Here is an 18,695-nt window from a genome sequence, read left to right on the forward strand (position 1 = left end):
ACAACGCCTGGGCATGCTCCTGATGAGGCTCAGTATTGTGTATGACCTCCTTACAACGCCTGGGCATGCTCCTGATGAGGCTCAGTATTGTGTGTGGCCTCCATGTGCCTGTATGACCTCCCTACAACGCCTGGGCATGCTCCTGATGAGGCTGAGAATTGTGTGTGGCCTCCACGTGCCTGTATGACCTCCCTACAACGCCTGGGCATGCTCCTGATGAGGCTGAGTATTGTGTGTGGCCTCCACGTGCCTGTATGGCCTCCCTACAACACCTGGGCATGCTCCTGATGAGGCTGAGTATTGTGTGTGGCCTCCACGTGCCTGTATGACCTCCCTACAACGCCTGGGCATGCTCCTGATGAGGCTCAGTATTGTGTATGACCTCCCTACAACGCCTGGGCATGCTCCTGATGAGGCTGAGTATTGTGTGTGGCCTCCACGTGCCTGTATGACCTCCCTACAACGCCTGGGCATGCTCCTGATGAGGCTGAGTATTGTGTGTGGCCTCCACGTGCCTGTATGACCTCCCTACAACGCCTGGGCATGCTCCTGATGAGGCTGAGTATTGTGTGTGGCCTCCACGTGCCTGTATGACCTCCCTACAACGCCTGGGCATGCTCCTGATGAGGCTCAGTATTGTGTGTGGCCTCCACGTGCCTGTATGACCTCCCTACAACGCCTGGGCATGCTCCTGATGAGGCTCAGTATTGTGTGTGGCCTCCACGTGCCTGTATGACCTCCCTACAACGCCTGGGCATGCTCCTGATGAGGCTCAGTATTGTGTGTGGCCTCCACGTGCCTGTATGACCTCCCTACAACGCCTGGGCATGCTCCTGATGAGGCTGAGTATTGTGTGTGGCCTCCACGTGCCTGTATGACCTCCCTACAACGCCTGGGCATGCTCCTGATGAGGCTGAGTATTGTGTATGACCTCCCTACAACGCCTGGGCATGGTCCTGATGAGGCTGAGTATTGTGTGTGGCTTCCACATGCCTGTATGACCTCCCTACAACGCCTGGGCATGCTCCTGATGAGGCTGAGTATTGTGTGTGGCCTCCACGTGCCTGTATGACCTCCCTACAACGCCTGGGCATGCTCCTGAGGAGGCTCAGTATTGTGTGTGGCCTCCACGTGCCTGTATGACCTCCCTACAACGCCTGGGCATGCTCCTGATGAGGCTGAGTATTGTGTGTGGCCTCCACGTGCCTGTATGACCTCCCTACAACGCCTGGGCATGCTCCTGATGAGGCCGAGTATTGTGTGTGGCCTCCACGGGCCTGTATGACCTCCCTACAACGCCTGGGCATGCTCCTGATGAGGCCGAGTATTGTGTGTGGCCTCCACGTGCCTGTATGACCTCCCTACAACGCCTGGGCATGCTCCTGGAGAGGCCGAGTATTGTGTGTGGCCTCCACGTGCCTGTATGACCTCCCTACAACGCCTGGGCATGCTCCTGATGAGGCTGAGTATTGTGTGTGGCCTCCACGTGCCTGTATGACTTCCCTACAACACCTGGGTATGCTCCTGATGAGGCAGAGTATTGTGTGTGGCCTCCACGTGCCTGTATGACCTCCCTACAACGCCTGAGCATGCTCCTGATGAGGCAGAGTATTGTGTGTGGCCTCCACGTGCCTGTATGACCTGCCTACAACGCCTGGGCATGCTCCTGCTGAGGCTGAGTATTGTGTGTGGCCTCCACGTGCCTGTATGACCTCCCTACAACGCCTGGGCATGCTCCTGATGAGGCTGAGTATTGTGTGTGGCCTCCACGTGCCTGTATAACCTCCCTACAACACCTGGGCATGCTCCTGATGAGGCTGAGTATTGTGTGTGTCCTCCACGTGCCTGTATGACCTCCCTACAACGCCTGGGCATGCTCCTGATGAGGCTGAGTATTGTGTGTGGCCTCCACATGCCTGTATGACTTCCCTACAACACCTGGGTATGCTCCTGATGAGGCTGAGTATTGTGTGTGGCCTCCACGTGCCTGTATGACCTCCCTACAACGCCTGGGCATGCTCCTGATGAGGCTGAGTATTGTGTGTGGCCTCCACATGCCTGTATGACCTCCCTACAACACCTGGGCATGCTCCTGATGAGGCTGAGTATTGTGTGTGTCCTCCACGTGCCTGTATGACCTCCCTACAACGCCTGGGCATGCTCCTGATGAGGTTGCGGATGGTCTCCTGTGCGATCTCCTCCCAGACCTGGACTAAAGCATCCGCCAACTCCTGGACAGTCTGTGGTGCAACGTGAAGTTGGTGGATGGAGAAAGACATGATGTCCCAGATGTGCTCAATCGGATTCAGGTCTGGGGAACGGGCGGCCAGTCCATAGCTTCAATGCCTTCATCTTGCAGGAACTGCTGACACACTCCAGCCACATGAGGTCTGGCATTGTCCTGCATTAGGAGGAACCCAGGGCCAACCGCACCAGCATATGGTCTCACAAGGGGGCGGAGGATCTCATGTCGGTACCTAATGGCAGTCAGGCTACCTCTGGCGAGCACATGGAGGGCTGTGCGGCCCTCCAAAGAAATGCCACCCCACACCATTACTGACCCACTGCCAAACCGGTCATGCTGAAGGATGATGCAGGCAGCAGATCGCGCTCCATGGCGTCTCCAGACTCGGTCACGTCTGTCACATGTGCTCAGTGTGAACCTGCTTTCATCTGTGAAGAGCACAGGGCTCCAGTGGTGACTTTGCCAATCCTGGTGTTCTGTGGCAAATGCCAAGCGTCCTGCACGGTGTTGGGCTGTGAGCACAACCCCCATCTGTGGACATCGGGCCCTCATAGAGTCGGTTTCTAACCATTTGTGCAGACACATGCACATTTGTGGCCTGCTGGAGGTCATTTTGCAGGGCTCCTCCTGTTCCTCCTTGCACAAAGGTGGAGGTAGCGGTCCTGCTGCTGGGTTGTTGCCCTCCTACGGCCCCCTCCACGTCTCCTGGTGTACTGGCCTGTCTCCTGGTAGCGCCTCCAGCCTCTGGACACTACGCTGACAGACACCGCAAACCTTCTTGCCACAGCTTGCATTGATGCGCCATCCTGGATGAGCTGCACTACCTGAGCAACTTCTGTGGGTTGTAGAGTCTGTCTCATGCTACCACGAGTATGAAAGCACAACCAACATTCAAAAGTGACCAAAACATCAGCCAGAAAGCATTGGCACTGAGATGTGGTCGGTGGTCCCCACCTGCAGAACCACTCCTTTATTGAGGGTGTCTTGATAATTGCCAATAATTTCCATCTATTGTCTATTCCATTTGCACAGCAGCAGGTGAGATTGATTGCCAATCAGTGTTGCTTCCTAAGTGGACAGTTTCATTTCACAGAAGTGTGATTTACTTGGAGTTATATTCTGTTGTTTAAGTGTTCCCTTTATTTTTTTGAGCAGTGTAGTATACCAGGGTGTATGGCAGGGGACAAAAAAAAAAAAAAAAAAAAAAAGTGGTTAATCTTCAGGGGTGACTTGTTTCCCAAAATAATAAAACATTTTATTATTAATTACATTCATTTAATAAACTGCAAACATTATCTTTTTTATAGAATCATAAACGTTTAAGGCACATGATTAAATCTATGGATATGTGTTATGAAATGTTTTCTGAGAGCAAGCATGTCATCCGTGGGTTTAGCAGGTAATGTTTTCTGAAATCAGGTTCGAGAGGAGAAATGGATATATTCAGGGTTCCTTCATGGCCGACTTACCCGATGAAATAGTACCCGGCCTTTATAATGTAGTGACAAAATATCACATCTCCAGAGCAGGACTGTGTTCAGAAACGGCATTAAGAAAACCAGGAAAGAGGTTTCACAAAAAAAAAAAAAAAAAATTACAAAAGGAACACCGACTGTCCTTATATCAAAGTTACCATATAGTAGAGTCCGTGACAGAAATTCCTGGGACCCCATTGTCCCCCAGAGAGCAGCTCAACATCCGCTGACCACATCAGCAACTACTTACCTAACTGAGCAATATAAGGAAACCAGGAACTAGTACTTAATAACAAACACGAGTCTGGGGTCCAGCGTTAAAAATGTCACAACCGAATCCCCAATGATCATGTGAGAGCCATGACAACTTTTTGGTTAGCAACTATGTCATCTAATTTCTTTTTTATCTTAAGGAAATGTCTCTTGAACTCCAGTCCATCACCCTGTAAAAAAAAAAAAAAAAAATAGTGATTAGAGAGCAAGGAAAGGTCCAGCGAAAACAATCACCTAACTGCAGGACCTGTGCCAACTTGTTGATCGGTGGAGATCAGACCAACCAAATAAGTTGAATGGGTACTTTAATACCTGTTGGGGTGGAGCGACATTGCACATATCTGACCTTACGCTACATTCATTCCCTATGGGATGCTGAGCGCTGCACTCAGCTTTTCCGGCAGCCTCAGGGGATGAATGGAGCGGCGGTCAGATGTCCGAACCGCTGCGTCATTTTGTAACAGGGATAAAAGCACCTCGTTCTGTGAATACAACGGTCGGACCCCCACCGATCAGTAATTTACCACCAATGCTGTGTATAGGTCATACAACCCCTTTAAAAAGGGAACCCAGCAAACTTTTAGCTCCAAAACCATTAATAGGATTGTGTATCCCTTCAAAATATAATCCAGTGGATACTTTATAATCCTAAAGTGCTGCTCCAGCAGTGAAAAAACTGCATTTAGAAGTGGTGTCTGAAAGTGCATTGGAGAGTGACGATGGCTTGTTGACAGGTTTGACAGGTCAATGGCCGTGTACCATGTTGACAGGTTCGCTCTGGTACACGGCCATTGACCTGTCAATCAGCCAGCGGAGGTCGCTGGTAGGTAGGAAATACAGTATTGGGCCGAGATTCTAGAAGTGCATCTCATCATGCCCCAATGCACTTCCAGACACCTTAAAAACGCAATTTCTCACCATATCATCTTCAGATCTAGCAGTCACAGATTGTTGCAGTGTCTTCATATTACTATACCTTGGAAAGTCGGAAGTCCAATAAAATGCGCTCCTCCAACTCAACTATATTAACTTTAAATATCAGCTTGCTGTTTCTCCGATCAGTCGTTGAAATGGTCACCTGATAAAAAAGAAACAAAAATTCATTTGTTGGCATCAAGCCTATATAAAAGGCCGGCAATGCAGCAGAAGTTAGTACACCCACCAGGTTGACACAACATTTCTTCCAGACATAACCCATCTTTTCACAAGTCTCCTTCAGACTGCTGTACGAGGTCTCTGCATCCACTTTAGTAAAGAATCGGGTCATCCTTTTAACTAAGCGCTGCCATGGGTTCTGTGGATGAACGCAGCAATGATTGGCGAGTGAATTACAGGACAAACAAGACGTCAGAAAGCGAATATTAACAAGAGTTGTATTTACCTGTGAAGATCCCGGCGTCCCCAGTAACTGGCTGCTCAGCAGCATGTTCTCAGGGCAGGCCGGCTGCGAGAAACTGAATCCTTTCCCCTGCACCAGTTTATCTATATGAGACGTACTGCTGTCCCAGGTGGGGAGGGCCGTGCGAGGCTCCGGCTGGGTACTGGAAAAGGTCACCTTCTCTTCACTGCGACAAAAAGAGAGAGACAGCTCTATTACAGACGTATGATCAGATAATGTTGCATCAAGCAATCGTTCCAGTATAAAATCAACCATTTCTTTGTTAAAGGGTTTGTCCGATCTCCTGCTAAAAGTCTGCAGTCACTGTGTGCCTGCAGACTTCTGGATGTTTACATCGTGTGCATTACACATGGTCAGGATCTTCCAGTATTGCTAGTGAGATAAAGTGACTTGCGACTTGTATTGAGCGAGGCCGAGCAGGTTTAGTTGCCACGTGACCACATGAATGCAAAGGGCATACTTTCGGTCAAATAACAGCAGCTCTCGCCAACAAGTATCCGGATATCTGCAAAATAAATGCAGCAGAAAACTGAAAAAATTTTGCACAAGTAACATGGCCTTAAACAAGGTCTGGAGACTGAGGATAGAAGCACTCTGCTGATGTATATGCAAGTGCATATATAAGACATATACGATGTAAGGTTGATCGTATATGTCTTATAGGTTTGATATGCTACTGCATGGTGGTCTGAAAAATCAGTGCGGTGGAGTCTTAAAACCCAGACCCTTTCTGATCAATAGTGCATTTAAGGGGCTATAACATATCAACATTTTAAAAGCTAGCCAATACCAAAACATGCTCAAATGTGGGAAAGACTACAAGCCAGAGCATTTTAAACAAATCCCATTTTTCTGCCGAGAGAAGACAGAAGTACCTGTAAGAGAACAGAGACAAATCCATATCTGAACGAATGTGTTTGCTGAGAAGTCCGGGAGTTTCTAATCCCCCTGATGACACAAGGCTTCTCTTTATACCTATGGGGGAGGAGAGAAAAGTGAAATACATAAATCCTTCTATCCGGATTTTGACAATTCGAAAACATAAAATAAATTAAAGCCACTCCCTTTTACCACATACCCTTCTTGGGTGGTTTAGTAAACCAACGGTCCTTCTTGATTTCTGAAATAGTAAGCCTTGAACCGGGGCTTTCAGCTAATATCTTGCACAGCAAAGCTGAAAAGAAAAAAAAAAAAAAAGGATGAGAGGTCAGTATTAATACAGTACTGTGGCGCGCTACAATTCTCGAGCTCCACAGCTGAAAAGAGAAGAAAAAATAAATTAATTAATTAAAATTAAAAAAAAATATCGACATCTAGAGAAATTATTAACGTGAACTTTTTGAGTAAAATGAGAGAAAACGGGTTACCGAGAGGCACGGCGTCAATCTTCTTCCATGGAGTCAGGTAATGCTTTGATTCCTTCCAGTCACAATATTCTTGACAAGCGTCATTTGGCTGATCCCATGGTAATTCTGCCAATAAAAGTTAATACATACGAACATTATTGCTCCATAGGTCTGGCTAATAGATGAATATTCTGTCCAAAACACCCATATTCATGGATAATAGTAACCGTTTGGTTCATGCAGGTTTTAACCTAATAACATGGGTATCAGCTCTATCAGTGATGGTGTTACTAGAAGGGAAACCCAGCAATGGGATCAGCGAGGACATGAAATGGGTGCACACAGCTTGTTCTTTCAGGATGCCTCTAGAAAATTCCCCACAGGCCGCCCACGTATAAAATTATTAGAAACAAAAATAAAAATGAAGCCTCTGTGTGGATGCTTTAACCCCTTTACCCCCGAGGGTAGATAGTGTGTGGAGGCGATACGCCAGTCTAAAGAAATGGGTTTTTAGGGTCCGTTTGAAACTGTGGGTATTGGGAATTAAATCGAACTGTCCTGGGTAGTGCATTCCAAAGAATTGGCGCAGCACGTGAGAAATCTTGGAGACGGGAGTGGGAAGTTCGGATTATGGAGGATTTTAGTTTTAAGTCACTGGCAGAACGGAGGGCACGTGTAGGGTGGTAGACTGAGACAAGGGAGGAGATGTAGGGGGGTACTGAAGCATGGAGCGCTTTGTGGGTAAGCGTGATAAGTTTCGCTCTATAAAACTCTATATTGGATGGGTAACCAATGCAATGACTGGCACAGGGAAGAGGCATCGGTGTAGCGGTTGGTGAGGAATATGATCCTGGCTGCTGCGTTAAGGATGGATTGGAGAGGGGAGAGTTTAGTAAGAGGGAGACCGATTAGGAGAGAGTTGCAATAGTCGAGACGAGAATGAATAAGAGCGACAGTAAGAGTTTTTGCCGAGTCAAAGGTGAGAAAAGTCCTGATTCTTGAGATGTTTTTGAGGTGTAGATGACATGAACGAGCGAGTGATTTGATGTGAGGAGTGAAGGAAAGATCTCAACCAAAAATGACCCCAAGACAGCGGGCTTGTTGCTGGGGAGTAATGGTTGAGCCACAAACGGAAATGGCAATATCGGGCACAGGTAGGTTAGTGGAGGGAGGAAAGACGAGGAGTTCAGTTTTTGACAGATTCAGTTTTAGGCAGAGGGAGGACATAATGTTAGACACAGCAGAAAGACAATCATTGGTGTTTTGTAGTAATGCAGGGGTGATGTCCGGAGCAGAGGTGTATAATTGGGTGTTATCAGCATAGAGATGGTACTGAAAACCGAATCTACTGATTGTTTGTCCATAACATGTAAAGCGCCATGGAATAAATGGTGCTATAATAATAAATAACAACAACAACAACAACTCTGCAACACTTCAACGGATCCCACTGATTCTGAGATTGTTTTTTCGTGACATATTGTACTTCATGATAGTGGTAAAATTTCTTCGATATTTGCGTCTATTTGTGAAAAAAATTTGGAAATTTGGCGAAAACTTTCCAACTTTGAATCTTCATGCCCTTAAATGAGAGCCATGTCACATAAAATACTTAAATGCCATTTCCATTTTGGAACCTCAATTTTTTTTTGTTAGAAGGGTTAAAAGTTGACCAGTGATTTCTCATTATTCTAACAAAATTTGCAAATTTTTTTTTTTTTTTTTTTTAGGGACCACATCACGTTTGAAGTGACTTTACGACAGAAGATACCCAAAAGTGACACCATTCTAAAAACTGCACCCCTCAAGGTGCTCAAAACCACATTCAAGAGGTTTATTAACCCTTCGAGTACTTCACAGGAATTTTTGGGAATGTAGAAAGGGAAAAAAAAAAAAAAAAAAAATGAACATTTAACTTTTTTCACAAAAATGTTATTTAGACTCCAATTTATTTTTATTTTCACAAGGGTAACAGGAAAAGATGGACTTCAAAATTTGTTGTGCATTTTCTCCTGAGCACACCCATACTCCATATGTAGGGGAAAATCACTGTTTGGGCGCACGGCAGGGCTCGGAAGGGAAGGAGCGCCATTTGACTTTTTGAATGTAAAATTTGCTTGAATAATTAGCGGAAGCCATGTTGCGTTTGGAGAACCCTGATGTGCCTAAACAGTGGAAAACCCCCACAAGTGACAGCATTTTGGAAACTAGACCCCTCAAGGATTTTATGAAGGTATCTAGTGAACATTTTGAGCCCAGAGGTACGACACAGAATTTTATGACATTAGGTCATCATATTGAATAAGTTGTCATTAGTCTTGAGCGCAAGTGCTCGCTACGTGAGTTTGTGTCGGGTACTCGGGTATGCACCAAGTATCGCGGGTGCTCGAGATACATGCTCGAGTCCCTGCCCCGCATGTTTCACAGTTATTAGACACCCAAAAAAAACATGCGGGGGATCGCTCGTGCATGGCAGGAAATCCCTGCAAGGTTTTTTTGGCTGTAAAACATATGAGGTGGAGACTCGAGCATGTCACTCAAGCACCCACTATACTCGGTGCATACCCGAGCACCCGATGCAAACTAAAGTACTTGAGCTCAACACTAGTCGCCATATCATAATCATTATTTTTCTTTGCTTTTGAAAAAAAATCCTAACCCCAGCACAACCTCAACCCCAGCACAACCTCAACCCCAGAGTTTATTTTTTACGCTGTTACTCATGCGGCATAAGTGATTAGACAACTTTATTCTTCGGGTCGGTGCAATTACAGCAATACCAGATTCATATCGGGTTTTTATGATTGACAGCTGTCACACAATAAAAAAAAACTTTTTTTTTTTTTTGCAAAGACTAGTTTTTGCATCGCCATATTTCGAGAGCTATAATTTTTCCATACTTTGGCCGACAGTCATGTGACGGCTTGTTTTTTGCGGGACAAGTTGACATTTTTATTGGTACCATTTTCGGGCACGTGACATTTTTTGATCGCTTTCTATTCCGATTTTTTGGGAGGCAGAACAAAAAAAACAATTCAGGATTTTTTTTTTTTTTGCGCCGTTCCGTGTGTGGTAAAATTGATAAGGTAGCTTTATTCTTCGGGTCAGTACGTTTACAGTGATACCACATTTATATAGATTTTTTTAATGTTTTGGCGCTTTTACACAATAAAAACTATTTTATAGAAAAAATAATTTTTTTTTGCATCACTTTTTCCGAGAGCTATAACATATTTTTCGGCCTTTGGAGCTGTATGGCGGCTTGTTTTTTGCGGGACAAGATGGAAGTTTTCAGCGGTACCATTTTGATTTACATTCGCCTTTTTGATCATGTTTCATTCCATTTTTTGTTCGGCGGTACGATAAAGCACCGTTTTTTGTTTAGTTTTTTTTTTTATTTTTTACCATGTTCACTAAAGGGGTTAACTAGTGGGAAAGTTTTATAGGTCAGATCCTTACGGATGTGGTGATACCAAATGTGTACTTTTATTGTTTTGCTTTTTTTCATTATATTTATGGGTACAGTATATTTTTATTTTTTCATACAATTTTTTTTTTCAACTTTTACACTTTGTCACACTATGGGACTTTCATTTTTTGCAGTCTGATCGCTTGCAAAGCATAAGGATGATGCATAATCACCTATGCTGTGCAGGCTGTCAGCCCTGCACACACAAGCTAGGTAGATTGTGTACTGAGCACGATCTACCCATCTTGCTGATGCCTGGTGACCCGGATGTCATCATGACGACATCGGGCAACTATCCGGACCAGGCACAGACAGCGCGGGGCGCCGGATAGGCGGATTAGAGAGGTCGCTCTCACCGCTGCTTGCCCAGAAAATACTGCGATCGACTTCGATCGCAGCATTTCGGGGGTTAATGTACTGGGCCGCTCCTTGCACATTGTCACAGCTGACACCCAGTACTATCAGCTGACACCCGGCAGCAATCACACCTGGACAGCCTCTGTGCGGGCGTGATCGCCAGGGCGTGTTAATACATATCTGCGTATCAATAGGCCAGAAAAGGGTTAATGTACATTGACACATTAAACAAGGAAGATCTGTCCAGTATCACAAAATTTCGCCAACTTACCACCAGCCAACATGGCCGTCAGGACGATTCCACAGGACCAGACATCCACAGGCTCAGCGTGAAACCCCCGCGTCTTAATGAGCTCAGGTGCCACGTACGGCAGCGTCCCACACATCTTGTTCAACATGCGCTCCCGTCCATTATGTCTAAAGACAGTGGCTAATCCAAAATCAGAGATCTTCAGCTGATCTAGATTAAAAAAAAAAAAGGATTTTTGATTCATCAATGCTCTAAAGCCCCCAATAGACAGATGTCATCCAGAAGGACGGTTGTCTGACAGATCTCTTCCAACTCACCCACACAAGAGCGATATTGTTGGGCTTAGGCGACTTTAGACTAATGTATGAGGAGGCCTTAAGTGTCTACATATTGAAGAACATTCAGGGTGTATTCCATTTGAGGTTTTTTTTTCTCTTTCCAAGAAAATTTTTGAAGTGGATCCACTGCAAACCCCACATCAAAAACTACTTCAAGGCTTTAAGGGTATGCGCACACGTGTTTTGCTAAATAAACGCTAAAAAGAATGAACATATGCATTTCTATGTGAAGACAACCGGTTGTACAAAGTGGTCTTTGATCTTCTTTTAACGGCTTAAAGTTTTCCAAAACAAAAAAAAAAAAAAGATAAAACCATACTTATAGTGGCTTCTGTTCGGAAGCCACTAGAAGAATGTGTCCTTAACAGTCTTCCTCCTTAAAAACATGGCGGGATCGGGCGCGTCTAAAATACGTCCTAATATTCGCGTGTGAAGGAAGCAGTAATATTTTAGTGCTCATATGTTTATATATAATGGCCATAAACTCAACTTTAGAGTCAGATAATCCCAATTTACCCATCATACACAATAGTTCCAGAAGGAGCCGCAAATCAAAAGCTTCTTTACCTCTGTCATCGAGGAGCAGGTTCTCTGGTTTTATATCTCGGTGAGTGATCCCCAGACCGTGCAGATATTCCTTACAATAAAATAAAAAACAGTGACAAATTGTTGCACAGAAAGAGAGGCTTAGAATGTATATTCTTATAACCTTGGGCGCCAAACCTATTTGGGGGCTACATTGGTTGTCTAGGCAAAGAGTAACTAAACTTTCACAATTTTGTTTCATATTTAGCAGGCACTTCTGCAGATTGATGGGGGGGCTCAGGACCCGGACCCTTCGCTTTCTACTAATCCAGTAAATTATCATATAAATGGTCACATGTCTGCCTGCAGCGCTCCCTCTAATATGATTACTAGTAACCTAGGAAAAAAAGACGTAGTTACTCATCGGTAACGGGATTTCTCAGAGCCCATGACGGCGCCACTCTCCCGCATCAGTTGTTTACAGAGCATCAGAGGACTACCAGGTTAGTAACACAAAATGTAACATTTTAAGAACTTATCAGAAACACCATGTGGCTACAAACAGGCAACTAATAAGTGTGTGCACCCACACATGAAGGGAGGAAATGTACGGGTGCCGTCATGGGCTCTGAGAAATCCCGTTACCGGTAAGTAACTACGTCTTTCTCCTTCCCCCATGACAGCACCACGGAGAGAATTACAGAGAAGTGGCCACAGCTTCCAGAACCCTTCTCCCGAAAGTAAGGTCTGAAGAAGAGGTTAAGTCTAGCTGGTAGTGATTGAAGAAGGTAGAGGGGGAAGACCAGGTTGCCACTCTACATATCTGCTCTATTGTGGCACCGGCCTTCTCCGCCCAGGAGGCTGCCATCGCTCTTGTTGAGTGGGCCTTCAGTTTCTCCGGGGCAGCTTCCCCAAATGAGGAGTACGATAGTGTGATGGCCTCCCTTATCCATCTGGCCAGCGTGCCCTTAGAAGCTTTTTTTCCCCTTTACGAGGACCCAGAAAGCAAATAAAGAGAGAACTATCCTCCCTACACTCGTGTCGCCTCTAGGTAACGGATTAGGCACCTTCTGACGTCTAGCGTATGCAAGTCTCTCTCTCTTTCTTGTTCCTAGGATTGGGGCAGAAAGAAGGAAGGGTGATTTCCTGAGACCTGTGGAATCTTGACTCCACTTTTGGCAGGGTCAGTTCTCAGAGAAACCCTATCCTCCAAGATTTGTGTGAAGGGAGGGCCTGAATATCACTAACCCTACGTGCGGATGTGAGAGCTACTAAAAGCGCCGTCTTGAGGGATTTTTAGGGAAGCTCCTGACAGAAGTTCAAAAGGGGCCTTTGTTAAAGCTGAAAGGACCAAGTTTAAATCCCAAGGGGCAGTATTTCGAGAGGGGATGGGTCAGGATCTGGATGATGCTTTAATGAACCTAGAAACTCATCTATCCCTGGCCAGATCGAAGTTGTAAAGGGCTCCCAGGACCGCAACTTGGACTTTTAAAAGGTACTTGTGGCCAGGTCCAGTTCCAAACCCCTCTAAGAATTCTAGGATAGCTGTTAATGGAACCTCCCCTCCTAGCCTGGAACCTGAGACTGAAAAGAGCTTCCTCCAAGTTTTCCCGTAAAGTTTGGTGGTCACGGGTTTCCTACTTTGAAGTAGTGTAGTGATGAGATTTGTGGAAAAATCTTTGTCCTTCAGAAGAGCCCTCTCAAATTCCAGGCTGTCAAGTGTAAGTTTGATGCCTGAGGATGAAGTACCGGACCCTGAGAAAGAAGGTCCGGAGGCACCGGAAGAACCCATGGGTCGAAGAATGACATCATCCTCAGCTAAGAAAACCACGCCCTCTTTGGCCAGAAGGGGGCCATCAAGATTACTCTCGCCTTCTCTTCCCTGATTTTCCTCAGAACAGCTGGAATCAGGGCAGTTGGAGGAAAAGCGTAAGCGTAAGCTAGAGGGTGACTCCATGGCATCATAAAGGCATCTAAAGCTATGGGGTTTCCTTTGGGGTCTAGAGAGCAGAATGAGTGCGTTTTCTTGTTCCGACTGTTGGCAAACAGGTCTATGGAAGGATGTCCCCACATTTGTACAATCTGACGAAAAACTGACTGATTTAACTCCCATTCGCTCTGCTTGAACTGTGTCCGACTCAAGTCTGCCGTGCGATTCTCTATCCTTTTATGTGTAGGGCTGATAGGGAATGTAAGTTTTCCTCGGCTAAATGAAAGATGACCTGTCGCCTGCATCAGAGAATGGGACCGGGTAGCCCCCTGGTGGTTCAGGTACGCTACTACTACTACTCGGTTGTCCGAGAACACCCTCACGTGGAGGCCTTGTAGTGTGTGTATGAATTACCGGAGTGCCCACTCTACTGCTAGAAGCTCCTTCATGTTTGAGGAAACTGGCTTCAGATGTTCTGTCCAGACCCCCTGAGCTACAAAATTGTTGAGGTGAGCCCCCCAGCTTGCATCTGTGGTCAGGATATGAGGTGTAGGGATTGTCCATGAAATACCCCTGGTTTGATTGTCTATCTTCCCCCACCACTCTAGGGAAAGTGTGGTTTCGGCAGATAGCGTTAGCTGCCCTTCTAAATGCCCTTTTAAGGATTTTTCTGCCTTTAGGATTTCCCACTGCAGGGCCCTGGTGTGTATTTGGGCCCATTGGACGGCTGGGAAACATGCCGTCAGGGAGCCTAGAAGGGACATGGCTTTCCGTAGGGACATAGACGGGTGGGTCCTTGCCCGCGATATTTGGTCTATGATTTTGTGAATTTTCCCTGTGGGGAGACGACACTCTTGTCTTTTTGAATCCGACACGATGCCTAGGTATTCCTGTATCTGGCATGGTTCTGTTTTGGATTTTTTCAGATTCAAAAGCTATCCTAAGTGTGTCAAGGAATCCATGACCTTTCCCAGATGGGTTCTGCAGTTTAGGAAAGAACTGCCCATTACCAGAAAGTGGTCCAGGTATGGAACGACTAGGGTGTTCTGTTCCCTTAGATGTGACATCACCTCCGCAATAACTTTGGTGAATACCCTTGGGGCTATGGCGATGCCGAATAGCAGGGCCATATATTGATAGTGTTTGACCACTCCACGTATGGGAACTGCTAATCTGAGGAACTTTCTGGTAATCTTTGTATATTGGGACGTGATAATAGGAGTCTTTTAAATCCAGAACGGCTATGAAACAATCGGGAAACAGCATTTTTACTGATGATTTTATTGTCTCCATTTTGAAGGCTTCCACCTTCAACAGCCTCTGTTCAGCTTTTTTAAATTTATAATCGTCCTGTAAGTCCCATCTGTTTTTATTTCTTAGGAATAGCAGAGAGTAGAAGCCTTCGCCTTCCTCCCCCTTCGGGATCTCCTGAAGGAAAGCTTTCCCTACCAGTTCCCGGATTTCTTGCTCTAAGGCCATCTGCTCCTCGTTTGAGGACGTTTTGGGGGTTAAAACAAAGTTTGGCTGTGGAAATGAGAGGAACTGGAATTTCAGGCCTGATTGTATTAGGCTCAGAATCCATGAGCTGTTGGATATTGTTTCCCAGGCTGGGAGAAAATCTGATAGCCTCCCCCCCACCCGGGGCAAATCCTCATTGGGAGGGCTTTCAGCTATCATTCGGGGGTTTGCTGAATAGGAACCCTTTGGTTTTCCTTCTCCTGTCCTCCCACTTATCCTGCTCTTTAGGGGGCTTTCGGCGAATAAACCTTTTGCTCCTAAAAGGCTTCCTGTAAGCAGTGTTAGACAGGATAGGGAACCGCTTTTTATTGTCCCCCGCTTTCTCTAAGAGGTCATCAAGGGTGGGCCCAAATAGAAATTCACCCTCACAGGGGACAGAACACAATCTCGATTTTGTTTGTAGATCCCCGGGCCAACATTTAAGCCAGAGGGCTCGTCTGTCCGCGTTAGCGAGCCCTGTCGCCCTAGCTTCTAATCTGACGGAGTCTGCCGAGGCGTCAGCTAAGAAGGCCGCTGCTCCTTTCATTACCGGGATGGTTTCTAGTATTGTGTCTCTAGACATTTTCTGTCGCAGTTGCGTTTCAAGCAGGTCTAACCAGACCATTAATGACCTGGCCGTACATGTTGCAGCTACTGCAGCCTTTAACAGCGCAACCCCCCACCCCCCAGCTGCTTCCCAGGAACCCTTTAGGAAGGTGTCTGCTTTTTTATCCATGGGGTCTTTTAAGACGCCCATGTCCTCAAATGGGAGGGAGAACTTCTTTGAGGCTTTGGCAATCGCGACGTCCAGTTTTGGCAGTCTCCCAAAAGGAACACGCAGGGTCATCGAACGGGTACTTCCTTTTTGGGGAAAGAAGGCCCTTCCTCTCCGGTCTTTTCCACTCTTTTTTAATTAAAGTGTGAACTTGCTCATCAAGTGGAAAAGATATCCTCTTTTTTTTGCTCTTAGTTGTTTTTTGATCTCTTGGGCCGGGGATCTGCTAACCCCATGGTGGACCTGCCGGCCTTAATGAGGCTGTTTCCTCGATAGGGAAACAGCTCCGTCCTCCCCTATCTGTAGACGAGGAAGAGGATGATGAAGAAACGGACGTGTCCAAATCTCCGCCGTTCTCAGAACTGCTAGAACCGGACTCGGGGGATATGATTTAAATCTTTTTAAGTTTTTTACCCCTCCCCCCTTCCCCCTTCCCCGAAGGAACTTAATAGTATCTTCAACCTGCGACTTTATCAGGTATCTAAGTTCTGAGGCAAATTTCGGAGATTCCTCGCATATAGTCTGCTCAATAAAGGAGCTGCAGAGTCTTTTATCCCAAGTAGCGGGTAAGACTTCCGTGAATAGTGCACAGGTCCTATTCTTTGTTTTTCCTGTACTCTTTCTTCCCTAATAAGAGAATAAAAAAGAAAAAGAAAAAAGAGAATAAAAAAGAAAAAGAAAAAAAGAGAAAGAGAATAAAAAAGAAAAAGAAAAAAGAGAAAGAATAAAAAAGAGAATAAAAAAGAGAAAGAGAATAAAAGAGAAAGAGAGAGGGAGGGGGGGGGGTGGCCTAGTTACCTAGTTACAAAGTGGACTTTCACAAAGATCACTTACCAACCAGACGGAAGAGAGGGTACCGGTTCAGGAGGCGGAGCAATCGTCTTAGACGGGGTCCTCGTGGAAGAGCTGAAGTGGAGTCTTTGCTGAGCTGTGCCAATCTGCCAGAGCGCCTGCTTCCACTGTTACGATCCTGGTGTCCCGTCTCTTGCCCCTCAAGTAGCTCCTGGTCACTCATTTCCCCAGAGTGCCAGAGCGTCAGAGAAGCATTTACTGGCGCCCCCAGCGGTCTTTTAAGGCACTGGGAGTCCCTCCTATAGTGCCTGCAGTGTCTGGTGCACCCCTCCTCCCCCGCGGGTTTCCAAGTCATGCATTGCAGCGCCGCGTCATCAGGAGGTGCCCTGCGTGCTTGCGTGGCAGACCCGGAAGTCTTTTAGATCATCGCCGGACAGCACCGCGATCCCACCTGCCGCAACCAGGGAGGGGGGGGGTCCAGCGCAGCAAGCCTTGGCAGGCCCCGACAGGCACTGTCCTCTTCATCTGGACCCCCCCCCACACACACCCTAAAGGCCTCTGACCCCAGCGGTGGCACTTCAGGGCACCGCACCAGCAGAGGCAGGGAACCCCCGCTGCCTGAATCGGACTGGTCGGGCCTGGCATCCCACGACGTCCATCTTCTGGCACCCCGCAGGTATGCCTCCTATAGGAGCTGTAGGATCCTGTCAAGGAAAGGAAATCAACTGATGCAGGAGAGAGGTACCGCCCTTTTATCAAGGTTTCCTGTCCTTGAAGGGCAGATCCCCTCTCTCCGTGGTGCCATCATGGGGGTGGGGGAAGGAGAAATAAAACTTAATAAACAGGAAGACATCTATTCCTCACCACGCCTGCGATGAGCTGATGGAAGAATTTCTGTGCCTCCTGCTCAGGCATCCCCACGTCCGGCTCTAGAAGAGACAAGATGAAACATCGGTACGGTGTACATCACAAGAGACAAAGGTTGGAAAAAAATGACGGATTTCTGATAAGAAGCGATGGAAACAATGGGGATCTGATCACTGCGATTCCAGACTCAGCTGCAAATACAAAAAGACAATAACTAGAGAATGCAGCGATCCCATGTTATAGGGCGGCACTGCGGCAAAATCCCACCACTCAGACCGGCTCCAGATAATGATGACAGATACATATATACTGTGACTGTCTAGGAAGACAGAAGAAAAACTTCTTGTCCATATTAAAGGCCATGTATTACACAACGAGAATCTCCAACACAGTGTACAGTGTGACGCAGGGCCAGAACACCACAATAAAACTACCACCACAAAGCATAAACCCCCCCCCCCCCCACCACGGTGAGGTACGAGATATACAGCCACTCACCAATCCTATCAAAGAGCTCGCCGCCTCGGCAATACTCCAGGAACAGATAGTGAATGCTGCCCTCCTTGCGCTGTCCATAGAACTTGACAATATTCGGATGGTTTAGCATCTTATTTATGCAGATCTCTTTCTTAATGTTTTCTGGGCAGTCGGCAGCGCGTTTCATATCTACAATCTTCACCGCCACCGCCTCCTCCGTCTTGCGATTCACGGCCAGTTGTACCCTGACAGGGAGCGAAAAGAAACATTAATGTGTAGCGGGCAATTACACAGGAGAAAAGAAATGTGCATGTGCACAGCAATTCCACCAGCAGAATAGTGAGTGCAGCTCTGGGGTATAATACAGGATGTAACTCAGGATCAGTAATGTAATGCATGTGCACAGCAATTCCACCAGCAGAATAGTGAGTGCAGCTCTGGAGTATAATACAGGATGTAACTCAGGATCAGTAATGTAATGTATGTACACAGTGACTGCACCAGCAGAATAGTGAGTGCAGCTCTGGAGTATAATACAGGATGTAACTCAGGATCAGTAATGTAATGTATGTACACAGTGACTGCACCAGCAGAATAGTGAGTGCAGCTCTGGAGTATAATACAGGATGTAGCTCAGGATCAGTAATGTAATGTAATGTATGTACACAGTGACTGCACCA

The 18,695-nt window shown here is 46.5% G+C and overlaps 1 protein-coding gene across 2 annotated transcripts in view; it reads right to left on the reverse strand.

The window, feature by feature from the left end:
- Window positions 1-3,498: 3,498 nt before the first annotated feature.
- Window positions 3,499-18,695, reverse strand: part of CHEK1 (checkpoint kinase 1) — a 30,444-nt gene continuing 15,247 nt past the window's right edge. For both annotated transcript variants that reach the window (XM_073657348.1, XM_073657349.1), the window contains exons 3-13: window positions 18,037-18,260; window positions 17,536-17,600; window positions 11,720-11,789; window positions 10,836-11,024; window positions 6,760-6,864; window positions 6,471-6,566; window positions 6,268-6,367; window positions 5,375-5,558; window positions 5,156-5,287; window positions 4,970-5,071; window positions 3,499-4,163 (exon numbers count right to left, since the gene is read on the reverse strand). In XM_073657348.1, coding sequence (XP_073513449.1) covers window positions 4,068-4,163; window positions 4,970-5,071; window positions 5,156-5,287; window positions 5,375-5,558; window positions 6,268-6,367; window positions 6,471-6,566; window positions 6,760-6,864; window positions 10,836-11,024; window positions 11,720-11,789; window positions 17,536-17,600; window positions 18,037-18,260 — 1,363 coding nt within the window. In that variant the 3' untranslated portion in view covers window positions 3,499-4,067. The remainder of the gene's footprint in view (window positions 4,164-4,969; window positions 5,072-5,155; window positions 5,288-5,374; window positions 5,559-6,267; window positions 6,368-6,470; window positions 6,567-6,759; window positions 6,865-10,835; window positions 11,025-11,719; window positions 11,790-17,535; window positions 17,601-18,036; window positions 18,261-18,695) is intronic.

The sequence above is a fragment of the Phyllobates terribilis genome, unplaced genomic scaffold (genome assembly GCF_046119375.1).
Source record: "Phyllobates terribilis strain yellow unplaced genomic scaffold, ASM4611937v1 Scaffold_12__6_contigs__length_324123572, whole genome shotgun sequence".
NCBI lineage: Eukaryota > Metazoa > Chordata > Amphibia > Anura > Dendrobatidae > Phyllobates > Phyllobates terribilis.